Source organism: Prorops nasuta, unplaced genomic scaffold, assembly GCF_024137725.1.
Source record: "Prorops nasuta isolate Cenicafe-Biocafe unplaced genomic scaffold, Cenicafe_Pnas_1.2 PNAS00004, whole genome shotgun sequence".
Lineage (NCBI taxonomy): Eukaryota > Metazoa > Arthropoda > Insecta > Hymenoptera > Bethylidae > Prorops > Prorops nasuta.
Window position 1 is genome coordinate 5,507,766 of NW_027116801.1, and position 21,065 is coordinate 5,528,830.

At 44.4% G+C, this 21,065-nt stretch overlaps 1 protein-coding gene across 4 annotated transcripts in view; it reads right to left on the bottom strand.

Moving 5' to 3' along the window:
• The window catches only part of Ets65A (DNA-binding protein D-ETS-3), a 28,939-nt gene that overhangs the window by 3,280 nt on the left and 4,594 nt on the right, over positions 1 to 21,065 (bottom strand). For all 4 annotated transcript variants that reach the window (XR_010822565.1, XM_066726561.1, XM_066726562.1 and 1 more), the window contains exons 3-5: positions 8,055 to 8,114; positions 2,861 to 2,920; positions 1,105 to 1,342 (exon numbers count right to left, since the gene is read on the bottom strand). Coding sequence is in view for 3 of the 4 variants with exons in the window: in XM_066726561.1 (XP_066582658.1) it covers positions 1,105 to 1,342; positions 2,861 to 2,920; positions 8,055 to 8,114 (358 nt within the window). In the remaining variant the exon portion in view is untranslated. The remainder of the gene's footprint in view (positions 1 to 1,104; positions 1,343 to 2,860; positions 2,921 to 8,054; positions 8,115 to 21,065) is intronic.

Here is a 21,065-nt window from a genome sequence, read left to right on the forward strand (position 1 = left end):
CTCGGCTTGTTATTCATTATTAAATATATACCTCAATCTTTATTTAAAATAATCGCGTTGCAAGATATTTCAGTGAGCATACATCTTTTTTATTCTCAGATTTACTGTACATGCAATCGTGCAATATCCTCGTCGTCAATTATTTTGCACGCACACGAATTGCACAGCTGAGGTCAAAAAAGCAAAGTCTAAAGATTTTTCACGCGAAATGCAAGAAAATTTATTACAGCACACCATAAATTACAACAGTAAAACCATAATTATTATGATTGTCACAATTAAAAATTATAATCCTTAATATTTAACAAACTTACCACCAAAAACTACTGTACGCGATATCAAGAATTATTATTTCAATACGAAAAAGGGAAGAAAAATAAAATCCTTCTGTAATTCCTTAATGTAATCCCGTTACTGCGACAAGCACGGTAATTTTTAATGGAATTTTTTGTCCGTGTGCTAAGTAGCAGGATGATGCTTATTAATAAAATCTGAGTGTTCAATCGGAGTAGGAGTAATCGGTACAATAAGTCTGTTGCTGGCGAAAAAAAGCAATCTAAGCGTTAAGAGCAATTATGAGAGACGATAGGCGAGCGTTAAATGGAAAAGCCGGTAACAGGTAAACGTCGGTGTAGGAACAGCAGAGTGAAATGGAGAGGAGGGGGGAGGCAAAGAGGGAGAGCGAATTCAGTCGATACTAGACATAGCATAGCAGTATCGCGTTGGTGGGAGTCCTTTGGACTGGTGAGGGAGGACGGGGGGTCGAAGGGAGAAATTTCAATCAGAGCAAACCAGAGCGACGGCAGAGGCGGCTATTATTTTTCGATCAGATCCACTGATTATATTACGCGACTGCTCGCTTTTATGCCCTTGCGCGCTCTCGTCCGTCGAACTTTTAACCCAGGAGTTTCTGTAAATTCCGATTCTATCAACGTGCTGCCGACTAATGTTGTTGCTGCCGCCGCGAAATCAAATTTGCTAAACGACCTAGCCTTTTGGACTCTCGACTAAAGCCATCGTTATTACATATGTAGTTGCACATGCGTATATATAAATATATAGTTTCAATGGAAGCTTGAAAATAAGAAATAAATACAGACTCACCTCAAAGCCCTCGACAATTTATCGTAATTCATGTTAGGCTTCGACTTCCTCTCACCCCAGCGTCTCGCAACCTCGTCGGGGTCCGTCAACTTGAATTCGCCATTGTTCCCCTCCCACGTAATGCATGCCGCATTACTCGAGTCCGATAAAAGCTCGAGTAAAAATTGCCAGAGCTGAATCTGACCGGAACCCGAGCTTGCGAGGCGACTACTCGTCGCTCCGAACATTTGGTAAGGGTCTGCAAAAAAATCAATGGAAAAATAACACAAAATTCCCTCGGACAGAATCAACATGTCGTCCAGTTTTCTCTATTACGTCTCGAAAAGCGTGTAAACCCGCGCGGGCTCTCCGTATATACATATATATAATAGTTTCGAACGTTAGGTTTCTCAGTGGAGCAAAGAGGAAGAGAAACGAGCGGATTCTCGCTTTGCTAACGGGCAAACGGAAAGAAAAACGATTGGTCGTTTCGCCGGGTGAATATGCTCGGTGTGAAAAAGTGCAAAAAAGTGGCGAGGAAAATAGAGGGAAAAAAGTCGTAGGCAACGTAAATTTTATTTTCGCTCGCGAAGAGAAGACGGATGTAATTTTTACGCTTTCTCCTGTAGCATATACCTATCCATTACACGCTTGTTTCCCCGTGCCCCTCGTAGCTCTTTAAAAGCCTTACAATGCGTCATCACCGCGTTGCTCGCGCTATGCACGAACTTCGAGGGCCCTACAGGCGTACAAAAGGATATAATCGCAACCCTACAATAGAATAGAGTTCGTTTGGATCATAATAATTTCAATTGGGACTACTACGCCGTGTGCCCGTCCAATTTCTCCTTCTCGAACGTCGAAACATGGAAATCTTCAGTCCTGCAACTTTAACCCGTATAATCCCCGAGAAACAATAAGTCACACCGCTGCGGGGGAAATATTTTTTAAACAACGCCATATATGCAACCGCGTTCTTTCGCCGTTTCTCCATCGAACAACGAACAAATTCTTCGACTAACAGGCTTTTTCTTGGGGATCCCTCGTTGAGCAGATAAATGGGTGTGTGCCGGCCCCTTCCCATTATTAACTCGTAAGTGAATTACTGTTCTATCGAAAGGCGATCGCTCCTGCACGTATTCGGGGGATTCGCCGATTCGGGGGACCTTTGAGGTCCGACGATTCGCAGTTCACCCCATCAACCTCTATTTCTCCTCATAATCGCTTCGATAGTATTTTTATATGCCACTTGTCTCGTACCAATTCTAGCTTACCTAACACTGCGATTCTTTTCTCTTACGCCACGTGTAGGGGACCGCCGTTATAATAATTCCACAAATTTTCCTTCAACTCGACTTTAAGCGTAGAGCATCTCGAGGGAAGCTGAATATTTTCTAACAGCTGCGGGCGGGGCGCTGCGCGGAAAGAATGTCGGAGGTTGCGTGATTAAGGTTAGGTATTATAATCCGAGAGGTCATTTCGCGCGGCTGGGGCTCCAATTCAGGTCATGCATGAGCGCCTAGTTTTAATAGCAGGACTTGTCGATAGTTGCACCAGCGCAGTCACTTGGCAATAGAGAGAAACTGATCACGCTTAACCATTTCAACCCCTTTGCACTTGAAAAGGTTCCAACGATAAAAATGAAGCGTTCCATTAAGAAGCTTTTTCTCTGTCCACATAATCATGAAACTCGCCGAGTTTGGAACTGTACAATATTTACTCCGTGATAAGCAGTAATAGAGCTTGAACTTCACAAAAATATCTACCTACTACATACCAGGCTGCCTAAGGTGGGAGTGTGCATCCAGTGCTGATTTGGATAAGCTGCTTCCGTACCCTGAAACAGTTCATTCGGTAAATCGATAAATTTAATTATAAATCGAATCAACTGCACAATTTATGATACTCTGTTAATTTAATTCCCTTTTTCTCAAAGAGAGAAATATATTTTTCTTTCTGCTTGTTCTCGATATTTGTTTACAGTATTTCTCGAGTGCAGACTTATATCAGAAGGAAAACACGGGGATTTGACGCGTTGCAGATGAAAAAGAAGCTCGGTCGAGCGTTAGAATCCGTTAGAGAGGATTTCCGTGTAGGCAAACACGGAGTGAGTGCTTGGTATACGTTTCTCCCTGCTCTGGTTGGAAATTTCGTTGGGCCTCGGCACCTTATCGCTGCGCTTCCCCGATTTTCTCGTTGAACGAGTGACCCTATGTGGCAAACCGAAGGAAAAGTAAAAGTGTGAGTGCCTGATAGCCAACGGTCACGTTTCGCACGAGTGTGCAATCTGTTTAAGGCACAATGCCCCTTAATTTCGCCTCGTTATAGCCAATCCTCCACGATCCTTTTCGTCGTAAAATCTCACAAGATATATATGGGAAAGCCAAATTAATGTGTATTTGTATAATAAAAAGATTATATTTTTGTGACAAAGTCTGTTTGTTATAATTGATTTCCCTCTGATATGGTAAAGAGTTATTAATTCCTCTTTAATTTAATGAGTCTTGGAGCGGTGATGGGGAAAGGTATGGTAAAATTTGCAGTAGTTATCCTGCTGTGAAGCGACAATGGAGCTTATCCTCCGGGGCGTTACGTGTTAGCCTTATCGTGGCGTCGGAGTTTGCTCTGGCACGGGTGCCCGCGGCTACACTGATTGCGGAGTCCACCCTTCCTCTACAGACGACGAGTGAAAGAAGCGTGGAAAGAGAGAGAGAGAGAGAGAGAGAGAGAGAGAGTGAGAGGGATTGCGAAGGGGTGGAAGCGGGGTAAAGCCAAATCATCCCTGACTCCCAATCAAAGACAAAATCAGATTGTTTCACACGCCGGACACCAACTGCTGCTTAAGCTTGGCATCTGTCCTCCACATTCCAGTCATACCCTGAGCATAACCTTCGAATCATTGCAGCTATAAAAGTGTATTATTTTTTAAGGAAAAAATTCTTTAAAAGACAAAATTTTCTCAAGCATGAATAATAAAGCGAGAGGGAAAAATGGGGATGATTTGGAGAAAAAGAGCCAAGAGTAAAAATCAGCCGGGCTTTTGCCGACGAAATCACATGTTAGACAGAAGCAGCGTGTGCCCATTGTCGCTGTTATCCGAGCATTCACGGACAATTACATGGGGAGGGGTAATCCCGTTAGGAAGCATGCATCCTTCCCAAGAGAGGATCAAAGGATCCGCCATTCCGAGCTGTTGCACTCTTACCATGCTGGAGACGCTGCTACTCAGCTTTACCCCGGGAAGGGGAAAACCTTCTCAGACCGAATAACTTTTCCCAAGTTTTCACTCTACTTCACTTCTTGTCCCAATGTTCACTTTCCTTCGATTTGAAACAAAAAGCAAGAAGCCCCGAGTTAGAAATTAAACCAAGTCCATTATTTCGTGTTATATATATTGAAAGGAACGATCTTTTTCTAACGCGGGCTGATTGATAGACAAAGAGAGGGATGGGGTTCGTAGAATGAACAATCTAACAATTTGACTTTAAGTAGAATCACGTGAGTCATAATCGGGCACAGGGTGCCCGCTCGTTTTAGGTTGCCAGTCTATCCCGGGTATAAATCACGCTATGCTGGCACGCGTCGCAAAGCGCTGCGTAATAATAAGCAAGTACCCATAAAGCACGACCAACCCCTACCTTTTTTTCCTGTATTCTGTTCGAGTATGAGAAAAGATATGATAAATTACTCCAAATTCAAAAGCCTTTCCTGAAACAATGTAGTTTACAGTAAATTACAATGTATATATGTAAATACCTTGACCGTTTGTTTAATAATATCAGATCAACGTTAATTTTTGGCATAAGGTTATTGATAAGTAATGCATGTTTCGACAGGGGAACTAGTATTTCCATAAGAATTCAATAATTTCAAATTGTCTCGGTTACTCGTGTACGAATGTTCATTTTTCCCCTGGTAATTTTCGTATACGTAAATCCGGTAGTATAAATGTGGCGGTCACGCGCCGTTTCCCGATGACTTGTTGCCCATGATCCATGTCCCCCCTATTTTCACTAAGGCCCGAATCACCATAGTCCATGTGACCCCACGGGTGCGAGCGGACGTTGGCTACAGTTCCATGACTTCCGGCTCCCCAATTCTTCTTCGATGATCATTTCGAATTTTACTGACTATTTTACTGCTATAGTTAAAATTGGCTGTAAAAAACTACGAGTTTTACTAAAATACACATTACTGTTTCCTTGTAAGAACGTAGCACAGATTTGCAGAATACATTTTTCAACTTATTACTCCTGTAATTATTCATGACGTGAGTTTACTTATTTAGATTATTTTAAACTGATTTGAATGTATCATTTATATTTGACCGACAACGCGTCGGGGTTGAAAAGTTTGATCGGAGCAGTGACGGTCAAGGCTCGTAGCGACGTTGAGTTAAAGTGGAAACGCAATCCCTGCACCCCAAGCAAGAAATCAGAGATGAATGCGAGCCGATATGGGGGAGCTGGGCGCACGCAGCCAAGCGTGAACGTGTCACGCATAGGCACGTGGCCATGTATGTACTACCGAAGACATAATACGAGCTGCCAGCGCGACTTCGACTTGTCTGCGAACCCCTCCAATATGCTTCGCGTGTTCTCCTTCTACACTATCCTTGTTCAATTTTCTACGCATAGAAAAATTTCCCCGTCAGATTTCCTCCAGCCGATAACTCTCGAATTATTAGTCCCCTCTACGCCAATTCAGATTAATACCTGCCGATTAGCCCGTAATAGAGTTCTTTCTTCCGCTTTCCTCCACGAGGGGCTACTGAAGATAATACAAATTTCTTTTTTTTATATATATATATATAAACATTATAAAATTATTATTTTGAAGAATCCCTCGATAGTGGTATAACAGATAAATGGTAAGACAGTTAAGATATAGTAGGGAAAAAAGTAGTTGTTTGATCTGGCAATGTAAGGGCTTTTTCTATTCCCCTGCGAGTCTCGCGTGACTTCCTGACCCGAGTCGATGCGAGCTGACCGACCCCCGTGGCCGGGGCAACCCTAACTTCCCTATGATAATTACCTACTCCAACACGGCGCGTGCCTTGGCAGTTCGCTCACGCGCCAAATCACCTTAGACCTTCGCGTAGCCGTGACTATCGCACCAGCCGACGCCATATTTAACGATCGCGACGCCCTCACCGCCACTTTTATACATTACTCTTGTATTATCGTTTTCTTCCTTCCTTCCTTCCTTCCTTCCTTCCTTCCTTCCTTCCTTCCTTCCTTCCTCCCTCCCTCCCTCCCTCTTTACCACGCTTACACAGCCATTTCCTTCTATAAATTTCTGCACGACTCTCCTATTAACCATCTTTACATCTTTCGCCAATATATACAGCAGCTCCCTTTTCTAAATTATCACATACGGTTTATTTGTCGAAAACAATGTTGCACTGGCTTTGGAATAAGGTGATAAGTTCAGGTAGCCTCGGGGTAAGCGACACTGCAGCTGACAGGAACGGCTCTTTACTTTTGGCTGAGTTTACACCCCGAGTGGCATCATACAAAAAGGAGAGAACGTCACTGTCATTGAGGTTCATGAAATTATGTGCCAACGCGTGCTAACCCCGGGCACACTTTGTGGCTCCCTTGTCCCGTGAAATTGAAATTACAACTTCAGCTCACTCGTTCTCTCTCTCTCTCTCTCTCTCTCTCTCTCTCTCTTCTACTCTTTAGCAAGAACCACCTACGTCCGGATTAGACCACGCGCCGCTTTGTTCTTCCTTAATTTCCGATTTTGTCAGTTAGCAATAATTTTAGAAGTTCCGTGTCCTTAGCTTCACGTTTCGATAACTTTCACGTAACGTGCAAAGCACCAATTTTTGTTAGATGAATAAGGATATAAAATTCACATATTTTCACTTATAATATCATAAAATTTACTTATTCGTGAAAATATCTTTCTTTATCAAAAAGAATCTATCATTGAACGAAATTAACCTCCAAAATTACGGTTGTATCGAAAATCGTGTTTGGTTAAAGCTATAACGAGTGGCACCACAAGAGTATTGGAAAGTGGTGGAACGTAGTAGCCTGAGGGAACACATCGCAGTGTAAATTCGGCAGCCGTTTATAACAAGATACCCGCGGGCGGGTCCTCTGATCTCGGAGAGATGATTGTGTGGCGTTGTCGTCGACTGACAACGGGAGCTTTGAGCTTCGCCATACCTAGAGTTTGGATAAAGTGAATGAATGAGAGAGAGAGAGAAGGAGAGGTGGGAAAAAGGCTTCTCTGTAAACCGTAGAAAACGATAACCAACATTTTTCAGTTTAAATTGAACTTTGGTACCTAACTTGTTAGATAGGCCAAATAAAATAGCTAGAGGTGAATAAAAAATCCAAAAGTGAGAAAAGAGTAGAGAGAGAGAGAGAGAGAAAGAATAGATAGCAACTGCAGAGATGTTGAATGTTGCGAAATTTCCAGGGAGAGAGGTTGGTGTAGGTGGATGGTGGAATTCACAGGGGGCAACGAGAGGTGGGGTCAGCTCTTGTTGCCGTTCCTCCCAATAGCCTCCCACCCCCTTTCAACCCCCTGGCATCCACCACCGACAAAAGGGCCGCGGTTCAACGCGCCACAAAGCGCCGAGCGCTCACTCACACACTCTAAATTTCCAACATACTATATACAAGCATATCTAAGCAAATTCACACACATGGATCATGGATAAAGCACCCACACCGTTACGAGAGGGAACGACGGCTGCTCGAACAATTCGAGTCTGCGATGCGTAAATTTACAGAACCCTCGGAGATGCTCCGAAACCGCCGGAACTCCCAGCCAATCGCGCCATGATCCACCCCGCAGAAAGAATTTTCTTCAATTCCACGGGAAAATATCGAATTCGATCAAACTATTCGCGGTCTAATCCCGATATCGATTTGTTTACACCATGTTACTCAATCATGTAGATTTATATGTTCGTCTGTGAGTTTTTAAGTATAAGAATAGAAATTTCTTACCCTGACTTGGGGCGGGTGACGTGGCGTGGCTCCAGCCCCCCTTGTAAGAACTACTGGCATCTGAAAACAAATTAATCGGATTTATCAGTTTTGTCATTGAATAGCGATGTGGAAATTTAATGGATTAACATAGTTTTTGCGTAGACGTGAATTTCACGTTCACCTAAATATGGATGCATCTGTACGAGTTCTCTTATAACCGGTTGTCTCCAATTATGATTAGTTGAATACTTCCGTCGCTTATGCAATTTGTACATGCATAATAAAGCGATCGTACGTATCTCTAAGGAACAGAGCCACGTACTTTTTACAAGTTCGATGGTAAAATTAAATTACATTGACAGGAGACAATTTTTTTGTTATAAAATCTAAAAAATAGAGTCTATCCGGAATTTTGCAAGAATTTTGGGAGGTTGTAGTAGCCAGCGTTGGCAGCAATGTTTGTGGACAGATATATTTTCATTTGGCAGTTATTGGCATGAGGGGACCCCACGTGTGTACATATGTACGTAATACGTCACACTGCAGAGAAACTTCGTCTCTTTCTGTGCAAACAACTACTTAGGCGTACACGGTCACCCAATCTTTACTTCTCGCTGCCCCCTTCATTTGATCTTCTGCCCTCACTGTCCATTAATAAAGCCTCGAATTTCACATCAACTATCCTTCCCACCGAACCAGTCTCCTTAATAAAAATTTATATCTCTACCATAACTCGACAAATTCAGAAAAATTTCTTGCACTATTATTTCTATAATTTTTCTTATCCCTCGATTAAATGATTATTTTTATAATTATATTCAGATTTTTCAATCGTTGGTAACAGTTTTTCGAGATGCAACATTATAGGATAGATTATTATTTTTATTATCGAATAAGGCACATGGAATTATTCTGAAAATGACACAAACCAGCGAATAACATGGAGAGATTGGTGAATGCAGTTGTACGAGGCAGCTCGGTGGTGCTGCTGCTTTTGAGGTCCAGCATGGCTAAGCTGGTTCCTCGGGGAATTTCAAGACTCCTCTCCCCCCTGCTCCACTTCCCTTTCAATGTATAATCGTTCTGTTATCGTCCGTGAAAAATATTCGAACAAACAATTTCACAAAGAAAACGCGCCACCACATCAGTACCGAGCCATTCGGTCCCGTCGCCAAGCAAAACACTCGGTAAGCACTATCACTGTACCAAATTAAAAACTCACCCTTGTAACGACAAGACTAAGAGAAAAAAAACCAACTGAAAAACAATTCCAAAGCTTTCTCCAAATAAACTAAATAGTTCGATGATAGTTCAAGAATGACCAGAGATCAAAGAGTCCGTTTTCTGAAACAGGAATGCGAGCAGAAGTTCTATTGAATTTTTGGAAAACACAATCACGTGGGTTTAATCAGAAAATAAAGATCGTTTGCAGGACAGATGGGATATTCGTCCAACGTGAGATTTTGTGGGAATCAAGGTGAATTTTGTGAAATTGATCGAAGACAGTGGTGGAATGACGAAGTGGGATTGACGTTTGGTGCAGGGAGATGAGAAATTTGCGAAAGAGAGTAACTTGGAAGCAGGTAAAGGTAAGTTTATCGAATTGCGAAGGACCTGAGTCCGGTTGTGCGCGTGGACCTCGCCGAACATCCTGGCAACCCGCTCGGAGTGGCACTGCTGATAGCAGAGGCCAACAGAGGCTAGCAGAAGATGGTGTCCCGGGGGCTGGCAATCCTGGCCCGCCCTCGCACAGGGTTGGCTGATCCGGGTACTTCACGTCCAACCCCTCGCACCACGCATCGACACCCCCGCATCTTCCAACGATAAATTCAACGCCTGCGCAATCCTAGAAACCTTCGGCCTCCGGGAGTCAATCGGATTTCATGAGCCTCCGCGACATGGAGAGACACGACATGTCGGCCGGAATCACTATTTACTGCTAATCTCCACGGAACCTGCCTATGAGACTACCTATTCTCCATTATATTCCCATTATCCACCTTACCAAACACCACGAATCTTCCCTCAATTTCTGCTTAAACCAAATTTAAAAATATCAATTCCTATAATATTCGTTAAAAATAAATTTATTAAGAGTTCAACATTTTTTCATTGAAGTATATATTTGCTATAGAATTGTATATGCTTTCTGGGACAATTATATTAAGTTGGTACTTGAAATGGAAAAGGTTGCTAAAATATTCGTTGTGAATTTGATCAGTATCAGAAGTGCGCCTGTTCGACTCGAAGATATAGAAGGTAAGGCTATCAGAGGTTTTCCATAGGATTGGTATGTCCGGATGGTCACCGCAGCACGTCGTCCAAAGGTGCCAGAGCCGTTACGTTCAACCGGATCGGAACTTACCGACTCGCGGCGCGACGTCGCAGCGACGGTAACGACGTACCACCGAGTCCTTTCCGGAACCTTCCCCTTCCGCCTATCGTGCTAGGAATACTCGAATGCATTACAAACCTACGTTAAAGCTCAGGAATTTTCCCAGCAATCCCTATAAGTACGATTACAGCGGCCCATTGGTCTTGACACACCGCGTTCGTGTTACTTTCCCTTTTCAATCGATTTTTCCCTTCATTATTTAGTTTGTATTACCATAATTAATTAGTCGCATTCTTGCTCCATATTAAAGCTTTGTCGTAAAATCATTGTTAACTCTAAATAACCAAAACTTGGTTTATGTTTGGGAGAACCTCACGGTTCACGAAATTTGGCAGATTTTATGCAAATGCCACAGGATAGACATTACTTACAGGAAAATACCTATAATAGTAGCGAAATACAAATTATACTCTGGGAGGCGCTAAATCTCTCGCACTGCTGTATAATTATTGCCAATGGACGACGCAAATATTGACACGCCGCACGATATTGATCGATATTTGCCCGGTTTGCAATTTAACGTTGAAAACTTCTGGTTCCGAACGAACGACGAGATTTCACTGGAAAATTACTGACCGTTCACAATCGATATTAATGTATCTTCGTTGATTTAGGTTATCAGTTATTTCGAGCACAAATATTCGTATTGGTAAATAAACAGAAAATTTCCAATCACATAAATTGATTTCTCTTTTTTTTTTCTGTTGGATTTTTCAAAGGTTTGGGAAATATGTTTTTGGCAAAATGGGTGGAGAGGGGGAAAGTGAGGTACAGTATACATATAGATAGAGTGGAGCAGCTGTAAGTGGCTATCGCTCAAATGGGTTCGATTCGGTGTTTATGCCCGTGATTCACGCTAGTAGCTAAGACTATGCGTGAATTCACGCACACAGAGGAAGGGGAGTAACGTTTGAGAGATGGGAACCCCCGTTGATAGGAAGGCACGCGCACGACACGCGACCAAGTACGCCCGGCAGCACATTTAACGCGCGATCGCTCTCGAGTGCTCGCTTGCACTTTTTCCCCAACCCCCCGGAGCTTCGCGTTTTCATCCCCTCGCCCCTCCCACTCCCCTCACCATACCCTTTCTGCAATGTTCCCACTCTTATGCAAACTTTGTTAAGTCATCATTGTAACTTTTTTTTCTCCAATATTTCACTATTTGCCCGATCCCAAATATTTGCAAACACCACTAAAATTAAACTGGCTCGACCAAGAGCAGTTTGAGCTAATTGAGCGAACTCGTAATAAGAATTGATTTTATTATAAATTTTTATAGGTATAGTTTACTTGAAAAATTATGTATATAGGAATATTGGAGAGAACTCTGCGGATACTATTATTGGGTAGTTCTTTTGTATACATTATGCGAAGCGTTCCAACACATTAAATGTATTATGTCCAGCCATGCGGAATGGAATACAGGGTAAAAGTCGAACTTGAAAGAATTGGAGAAACAAAAAGCCTCTTTTTTCGACTCACCGTCTGAATTAGATTTGAATCTCAGCAAAAGTTAAAAAGTCCAGCGTGGAGAGAATCAAGCTACAGATAAAATTTCATTCCATCGATTTCATCAATTTTATTCGAGGTGTTTGTACTTTAATTAACGGTGTGGAAAACATTTTTTGGAGGTGCTCGATGGAGGGACATATAAATAAGGTCGTATCGGAAAAGTAGTGGGATTTTGCTGGTACTCGAGTCCTGAAGGAGCTCGCGTGCCATGATTCCCTGCATTATCTCGAGTCCGGATTGGCGTCCAGGCAATTCTGGTTAGGAGTAACACGACGGGGTGGCTATTGTACGCGAGACGCATATCTTTGGAAGGGGGTGTGGAGAGCTGCTACCCCCACGAGCTACCCCCTTTTCCTGGGTCCATAACACGATAAGGACCATGTCACTTTGTTACGTTTTGGGGCTCCCTTAAGTGCGCAATGATACATATCTCCTCTGCCCGTACCAGATAATTCTTCGCTTTCAATTTGTACAATATGCTAGATTTCAGCTACTCCCTGCCTATATTTGCCTCACAATGCTATCCTCCACGAAAAATCTACCGATAATCCACACGAGACCCAACCTAACCTCACCGATTATTTCATTATCGTCCTGCGTTTGGTTTCACGCAAGATCAACGAAAATTATATTTAAGGTTCTTTCAGAAAAGATTATTATACGAGATTTAAAAGTGGAAGGTCCTAGCAGGAGTTTCCAGAAGGATTTTAAAGTTGTACGTACTTGTGCCAGATTTCAGTGGCATGTTTGCTAATCTGCACGTGACACTGGCACACCATCCTTCGCTTTAAGTGTACGCAAGGTTAGCCGTCCAATACTTACATGTTTATATTTGCAAAGGAAGAATATAATTACAAGAATCCAGTATGTGATTTTGCGAATCGAGGTTACGTTTGTGTAATCGTGCCAAGAAAGAGTGTTGAATTTTTTAGAAGATAATTAAAGGTAATTAATTATTAACAAACACACTACTGATGCATATTTATTAGAAGAGAGATAATACACGAGGATTTTAATTAGTGAATTTCATCGGGGTGAATATTATACACAATGTTGGAAGAAAGGAATTCTTGAACAGTGTAAACTCGACTGGCCACAAAGTGGATTTGCAGAGATAGCGTCGCTAGTAGGGTGCGCGATCGTGAAGCGAAAAGCAAAGCCCATTAATTACGTTACGAAAGAACGCAGTGGCAAACTCAAACAAAGGCTGGCTTGTACAACCCCTAAAGTTTCACAGTGCTTATGTGTCATTCCTCCACGCTTCATATATCCAGCCTAATTATTACTGATTTGCATAACCCTAGAACCGAGCGCCGGACCAAATGGCACGGCACTTTTGTTCGTGTGCCAAACGGATATCCGTTTCGAGCTATCCGAATCTCCGAGAGATTAAATGCGTAAAACCACTGGATTTCCGCCATCTTGAGGAATTTTCTGAAAATCAGCGGAGGACCCTCGCGACTAATTAGGAATCTCGTTTGAAAACTTGCTAAATATCGCTCGAGTCGGGTTGGCCAAAAAGAGCGTGGAAAGGTGGTGGCGAAGAGGGGCATAGATAGAGAAACTGGAAAAGCGAGGCCGTTTGGACGAAGAAGGGGGCTGAGGGGCGATGGCTTGGTGAAATGGTACGGTGAGGCGGCGGGGGGGGGGGGGGGGTGGAGGAGGGTACAGTGCACAGGCATCCGCGCGCTCATTTCCGTTTTACGGCCGTCGAGGGGGTTGAAAAGGGGGCGCTAACTCGCGAGATATTAATTCCGTGTTACCGCTAGGAGGGTAGCAGGGGCGAAAATACGTGACGAGGGGAAAACCACCCCTTCCCACGAGACGGGCGGGGGCGCAACCCTCGGGAGTGGGGGCGTTACAAATCGCAGATTAGCCATACTTAACTCGACTTGCGCAGTCAAACAGTTAATCAATAAACGATTATTTACATCGTGCGCCCACCAACTGACCGACAACGCCGGCCACGATTAGCCCGCTGTAAATTCACTCCGCGATCGCATCGCTCTCTCCATTTACCTATCCAACCTAGAACAATACAGGCCTCGAATAATTTCGTCGCCCTTGAGACCGTGTCGTCGAGAGATTGCAGCTTCGGAGGAAGAGCCGATTAGCCCGTGCGGCGGAAGGCCAGCGGAATCCTCATTTTCCACTGCGTCTCACGCTAATAAGTAGAGAAAATCAGTAGTGAGAGTCAATAATATAGTCGGACGGTGGGAATCCTATAGGGCAACTATCGGTGTGCTTCTTTTTCACTCGATTTACTCGAGCCTCGATATTTATATATATATATATATATATAATTGTAGAGTTCTTCGAGGAAAGTCTCGTGTGGCGAGGGATTGAAGGATGACCGAGTGGATGAGAGAGGTATTTGTAGGGGTCGACTTGGATCGAGCGAGATGATGGCTGGTGGGTGGAAGGGGGAGTGGGGAGGGGGTAGACAGAGAGAGAGAGAGAGAGAGAGATCCTGACGTGGGTGGACGATTCTGTGGCTGGCGCGGTAGCGAGAATCGGTGGCCATGGTGGCCCCATGGCAGTGTCGGCAATGGCTTGGTAACAAACGGCGTGGTAGAGCGTGTTGGAGTGGTGTGGGGTGGTAGCTGGATGACTGGCGGCGGAAGCGTCGTCATGGCGACGCATCGATCAGCCGCCGCCACGCGAATCGAGTCGGGCAAAGTCGAAGGCCCACATCACGTAACGCCGCATAGCATCGCGTCGCATCACGTTGCATAGCTTCACGCAGGATGCTCCGCTGTCCCCGCAGCTGCTTCGATATACCAAATTATCCCTCCAATTTTCTATTTTTTTGTTTTTTTTTTCAACAACCCTACACCTTGCTCTTCTAGGAAGAACGAAAATTCTGGATTTTCGGAGATGAAGGACGCTCCGCGATTCGGATAACTCGTCCTGTTTCGATTTTCGCGCGGGGCTCAAGGTCCATCCGGATCATTAATCTGCGTTATGGATAGTGGTCTAAAGGCACCACTCTCCCCACTCCGCAGCAGGAGAACTACGAGTCGAGGTCAGGGTTTTCTTTCTCAAGAACCTTCTGAATGAGCGCTGCGTGCTCGGGGAACGTTCATTTCCTTGTGACATTACACCGTGTCGCCGGTAACAGCTGCGGTGATTGCTTCCTCGTTCCCGTTTCACCGGCATAGCCGAGAAAAAGAATCATTAAAAAGGACCACTTTAATATTAAAGCGACGCTCCGAGTGTACCATAACTATTATCTCAATCGCAGCTTACGGGGTCTTTGGATTTGGGCAAGAGGTTGATATTAGCAGCGATATATATACATGCATTTACACTCGAAAAGTTTCCTGCTGTGAGAAAAGGAAAAAACTCGAACGTGAATATGCATGGGTGGTGGTCTATCCTCTGGCAAAAGTGGCAACCCTTGTAGTCGTCATCTCAACAATTGGTAATGCCTGGCCTACCAGTTTTCAGCTTCGACTGAATACCACTGATTGTCCTCCCTTTTCAACCCTTCGTCTATCTCCCTCCCTCCACCTCATCCACACACAGCTCTCCCTCCACAATTCTTTCTCTCAACAAATTATTTTCTCCCCTCTCTTCGTTTCTTAAATATTTCCTTCGCGTGTTTTCCATAACTTCCATCCACAGAATATAATATTCTTCGAGTTTTCAAAATCTCCTTCAATCGTTAGACATTATATATCTGTCTCTTTGCTACTAGTCCTTCCCCCTCCAAAGTCCACCCTCTACTCCAGTGCACTTCACTCCGTTCCAGGCGAGGCGACCACCCCTGGCAGCCCTCGATGCCGTGCTACTACTACCCACTCCACGATAATGATGGCAATCAGACCCTCAGAAAGGATTTCAGGAAATTCTCTCGCCTTTTTGTCGGCGGCCGGGACGTCGGCGGACGCCACAAACACCGATCGTCGTAGCTTCCGCACCATCCTTCCTCCTCTCCACCCCAATCCCTTCTTTTCTTGCTGTCCTTCCTCCTTCTCTATGCTCGTCAACTGCATTTTCTCTATATTTCCTTTGACTCGCGAATGACCGATGGATCTCGAGGAAACACGCTTTTTATGGAATTGCGATTCGCCAACTGAAATCTACCGAAAAGATCATCGACGATCACAGCGATCTATCGATCGATCTTGGATCTCATGCTACGTCCTGTTGACACTGGGTTCCCGATGACAATGAGTACATGTGTGAGAACTTTGGAACTTGATCGATGATTCGCGAATGGGCACACTGGGGGTGGGGTAGAAGAGGGGAGAGGTTTTATTTTATAAAATTGCAATTCGCCAACAAAGATTCGCTAAATGCATCCTTGACGAATATTGCGATCTACCGGTAGATCCTGAAATCAATACTACGACACGATGACTCTGATTTAACGATGACAAAGGATTTGGGGAGAAGTCTGGAACTCAATCAATGATTCGCAAATGGGCATATTTTGGTGATAGAAAAAGGAGCTTTTTTCCCCTAGAATTGCGATTCCCCAACAGAGATCCATCGTTAAGATCATCGCCAATCATTGCAAAGTATCGATCGTCCTTGAAATCGATACCACACAACACTTTGACACTGGTCTCACAATGACAATGGGTACGGTGAGAACTCTGGAACTTGATCGATGATTCGCAAATGGGCCTATAGGGGTGGTGGAGGGGGTAGATTCCTTAAGCGTGACGCCAGAGATCTTCAGTGGATCCATTAGTCCGGAAAGAAGAGGGCTTCCTGACGTGACATAAAGGAAAAGGTGAACTACGAGGGAGTTGTGCGAGCGTGATCTGTTGCTCACGCTGCGGTGCACGCCGACAATATTGACTGGGAGCCAAGAAAGGCTACGAAGGGCTGGTTTCCCTTCCGAATCCCCCCCAGTCACTCCTTCATTGACGGAACATTAAGCACACACGATAACGCATGATTAACTGGCTAATGACTTTCTTCTATGCCAGACCCTTCCCCTTTCTCTTCTCTCCTGTAACGAGATCCCTCCAGGACTTTTGCAGATTCATCGCTACATGATCAAAACCTATCCTTATTAGGCGTGATGCCTTCCTTATTGCTCCAAATGTTCCTCGTCGTTAAACAACTGATTGATTTTCCTCAATTTTTTACCCCTCCGAATGTCAATAATATCGCCGATACACGAGGGTTTGTATTTAGGTTATGTCATTCCGGATAATCGACGTCACTTATTTATCTAATCCAACTGCTTGACAGGTATAGCATATTTACAGAATTGATGAATTTAGTAAATTTCACCGACTCGTAAATGACATAAAGATTTTCCGAGAAATTTCCAAATACTTTGCAGATATATAGATATAGTTTAAACCGAAGGACGAAGTACGAGAGTGTGAGATACTGCCATCTAGCCAAAGATCGTGAAAACACAATGGTGTGTTTCAGCCATGCCCTAAGTCGGTTTTAGTATTGATCTGCACCGCTGCTCCTAGGGTGAAAATTGCGGGTCCTGAAAGAGAGATCCGACCTTACCAGAATAGTCTCGCTGACCCCTCAACCGATAAAAACACCACGTTCTCCACATTATCTCGAGTGGGAATCTTTCCGACGGAGCAATTCACGCCGGAGCTTTCGCACTCCGATCGATTACACAGGACTACAAAGAAATGATATCCACGCATCGGAATGAAAGTAGCAGGATGCAAATGAAACGAGTAAAAAGCGGATGGAAAGACGCTTCGGGTTTAGGAGGAAGAAGGCAAAGTCGAAACGCGAGTGGGGGCTGAAGATTTTCGTCGAGTCACGGGGGTATAACTTTTCTTCTTTCCACGGCCCTTCCGGCTCTCCACCTCCCCTTTTCGCACGATAACGGCACACGGTGCGGAGCAGTTAGTAATTTAACGAGGTTATTTCACGACTCTGGTGGGTGGACCATAGGTCGCGCGAGGATGAATAATGATTCTTTCGTAGGGCTGGCAGGCGAGCGCCGAGCACTATCGCCCTGCACAAGAGCCCTCCGCCGAAAGGCCTCTCTCGCTTTCGAGAAGAAAAATTAATGTCAGGAAAAAGTCTAAAGTGTTGCCTCGATCGGCCTCTACGCTGCCGGCATAAGCTTAAATGGCTAGGATCCAAAATGGCGTAGCTCCCTTATAATCCAACGCTAAATGGGTTTGCTGTTGTAAAATGAGTAGTAACGCTTTCGGGAAGATATATGGAGAAATGCAAATATAGTCATTTGTAAAATACAAAGGGTAACGAGAAGAAGACAAAACGCTCAAGTTTGCTGGAGGAGGATGGTTGCAAGTGTATGAAGGGGAGGGAGGGGGGGGGGGAGAGGTACACGTAGCTATATATATACATATACATGAAGAGAGATAACAAGAGAGATACGTATATACAGGGAGAAGTATATGGAAGAAAGATAGAGATAGACGAATCGAGAAGATAAGAGGGCAGAGCGGGCTTTGTTGGAAAGCGCAATAATTGCACGGGAGGGTGTACGGGGACTATACGGGGCTCTCGTATGGGGTTCGTTCGTGCTGGTGGCTGCGCGCGGCCCCCTTCCCATTTTCAGCTCGTGGCAGCACGCGCCGGAAGCGGAACTGAGAGTCGTGTGTCCCCGCCGTTCCCGAGCGGAACTATCATGATTAGTCACGGCCTTTGCAAAGAGCCACACGAGTCGTAGGAGCCGAAAGACATAACTCGCGCTGCTGCAGCTACCCGGAGAATACCGATCGGATCACTCGACCCGAACTCTCTCCACGGGAAAAGAAACGACAAACAGTGGGAAAAATTCGGCGCTCACCCAACGAAACGCGCCGGGATCATTCGATCCATTCAAAACCCTCCCTAATAATTATTACTCGCTTTCCACTCGATTTCTACAATTGTATATGCGCATGGGTCGTTGCTTGGAATGACCTTGAACGTATGCAAGAACACGCGTATCTCTGTTATTATCACAAAGGTACGGATTTTTTTGATAAATTCTATCTACTTCTCGTATAATTATATATATATATATATATATATAAACATACACGAGAGTACTCGTGTATAATATTCTACGAGACATTTTATAAATAATGTAGCTCTTATATTCACATCTAAAGAGCAGGAGAAAAGGCAGAGAATTTTGAAGACTTTATCGGTCCCTGTGGACGCCTATGCAGATTATAAAAGCAACGAGTTCATCGAGTATTCCGCGGGATTTCGAGCGGAAATCCGGGGTCATCTCAGCGAGCATGGACCCTCTTACTGGATTTTTCTTCCATTTATTTCGCTGAATTTTTTCGCAGCAGACAGTTACTGGCGCGAGGGTCGCCGATCTGGCAGCTGGTATTTCGTCATTCGCAGAGCTTTTGGCGATGTAACGAAATGGACTGGTGGTAGTTTGGTCGTTTGTGTCGGTGGTGACGGGAGCGGAAGCGAAGGGGCGCGCAAAAGTTGCCGGGCGAAGGGCAAAAGGGATCACGCGGGCAAGGAGGAGCCGGAGGCTTGGAAAAAGTATTGCCGAGGGTGTTCGAGACCCATATCCACCCCCTGGGTTAACCGATACCGGCAATTATCAACGCGTCGCTGATACCGTTAGCAGCTTCTGTCCTACGCGAGACTTGACGTGTACAAAGGAGATTGATTCATACGAGCATTTATCCATATAGACACGCACCGATTAATTCCTATCTCGCTTCCGTTATTTCTTTCTCTCTTCCTTTCCATCTTTTAGATGACTTAATTAGTTCTCGGAAAATGCCTCGCTTTACTTCGTAAATACTTCTATCTCGACTGATCCTGTTTCGCAGACTATAGAGAATGACACCCTTTTTCTGTGTGCTACAAACACGGTGACACGTGTATACAAGCTTCAACATCAATTACCAAAGTAAACAAGGTATACATTGTTGGGACAAATATTATGCTTGCTAACCAAAATTCAGGATATCCAATTACACGAGACTCATGAATATATTTGCGTTGTTTTTTTAATATATAGTAAGTAAAGATTATTTTTTTTCTAGGAATACCAAGGCGAGGTTAACTGGTGCATCCTGGGTTGTTTTTCAAGACGTTCATATCGAACCTGTGCAAATCTAACGAGCATTGAATGGGGAAAGCAGTTAGGGCGTGGCTCGTGTGCCACCCTAGACACCAGCCGCTTCGAGTCTTACAAGACTAAGGCATGTCCCGAATAGTTTTCTCTTCAGACTGTATACTATATATATATATATATATATATATATACAGATAAATAATCCACGTGTGACGAGTACAAATCGTCCCTTTGGAATTCACGCTTTCAAACTATCGCGTACGTATTTCTCTCTTTTTCTCTGTCTCTGCCATAATCATAAAAAGAAACCTTACTAGTTTAAAATCTTATCCAAAGACGAGTTTCAAAAGTGAGCATCTGATACTATATTCTCGGTGTTTTTGTCGAGACGATAGCTGCGGGAGCAAACTTTCAAATATTTCCCGTAGCCTTAAAAGCATCCAGTTACGGACCAGCGATCTCGCATAAGTGTGTGCAGGTGTGTGGAAGTCGAGTTGGATTTAAGATCTGCGAGTAGTCATGCGTTCTGGGGGGAGGGGGGGGGGGATGAAAAGAGACTCGTGGGTTGTATAGGAATGGGATAGAATCGTGAGATGAAGAGAGGCCAAGATGGCGGAAAGTGAGAAGGACGAAAACTCCGAGACGATGAGTCAGAGAAAGAGAGAGAGAGTTTGGAGAAGGACGTGAGATACGGAGGAACAGCTAACATAAGAGGGTTGAGGGATGAAAGGGGGGAGAGAGAGGATAAGAGATAGGAGATAGGGTGTGGAGGGATGCGGAGCATCCAGCGGGATCCAGGAAAGAGGAGGGGGTGATTCGCGGGGCGGTCGGTCGTCATGGATACGCTCCCGGCTAACTCCAAACCCCTCGTAACATCGGGAGAGACTGGAGGGGTCTCTCCCACCCCCCTTCCCCCTTTGCTCTCTCACTCTCTCGCGTTTTCCGACGCCATCATCGACCCACCATCTTGTCGTAAACCTACCGAGCGTACCTCATCGAAACTTTGAGAGTTTCCACCTAGCATCTTATATATATATATATATATACTCTCACCTCCTCCCCCTTTTTTTCCCACACCCCCATTAAAGCTCTGCCGAAACACGCCTTCCTCCGAGCG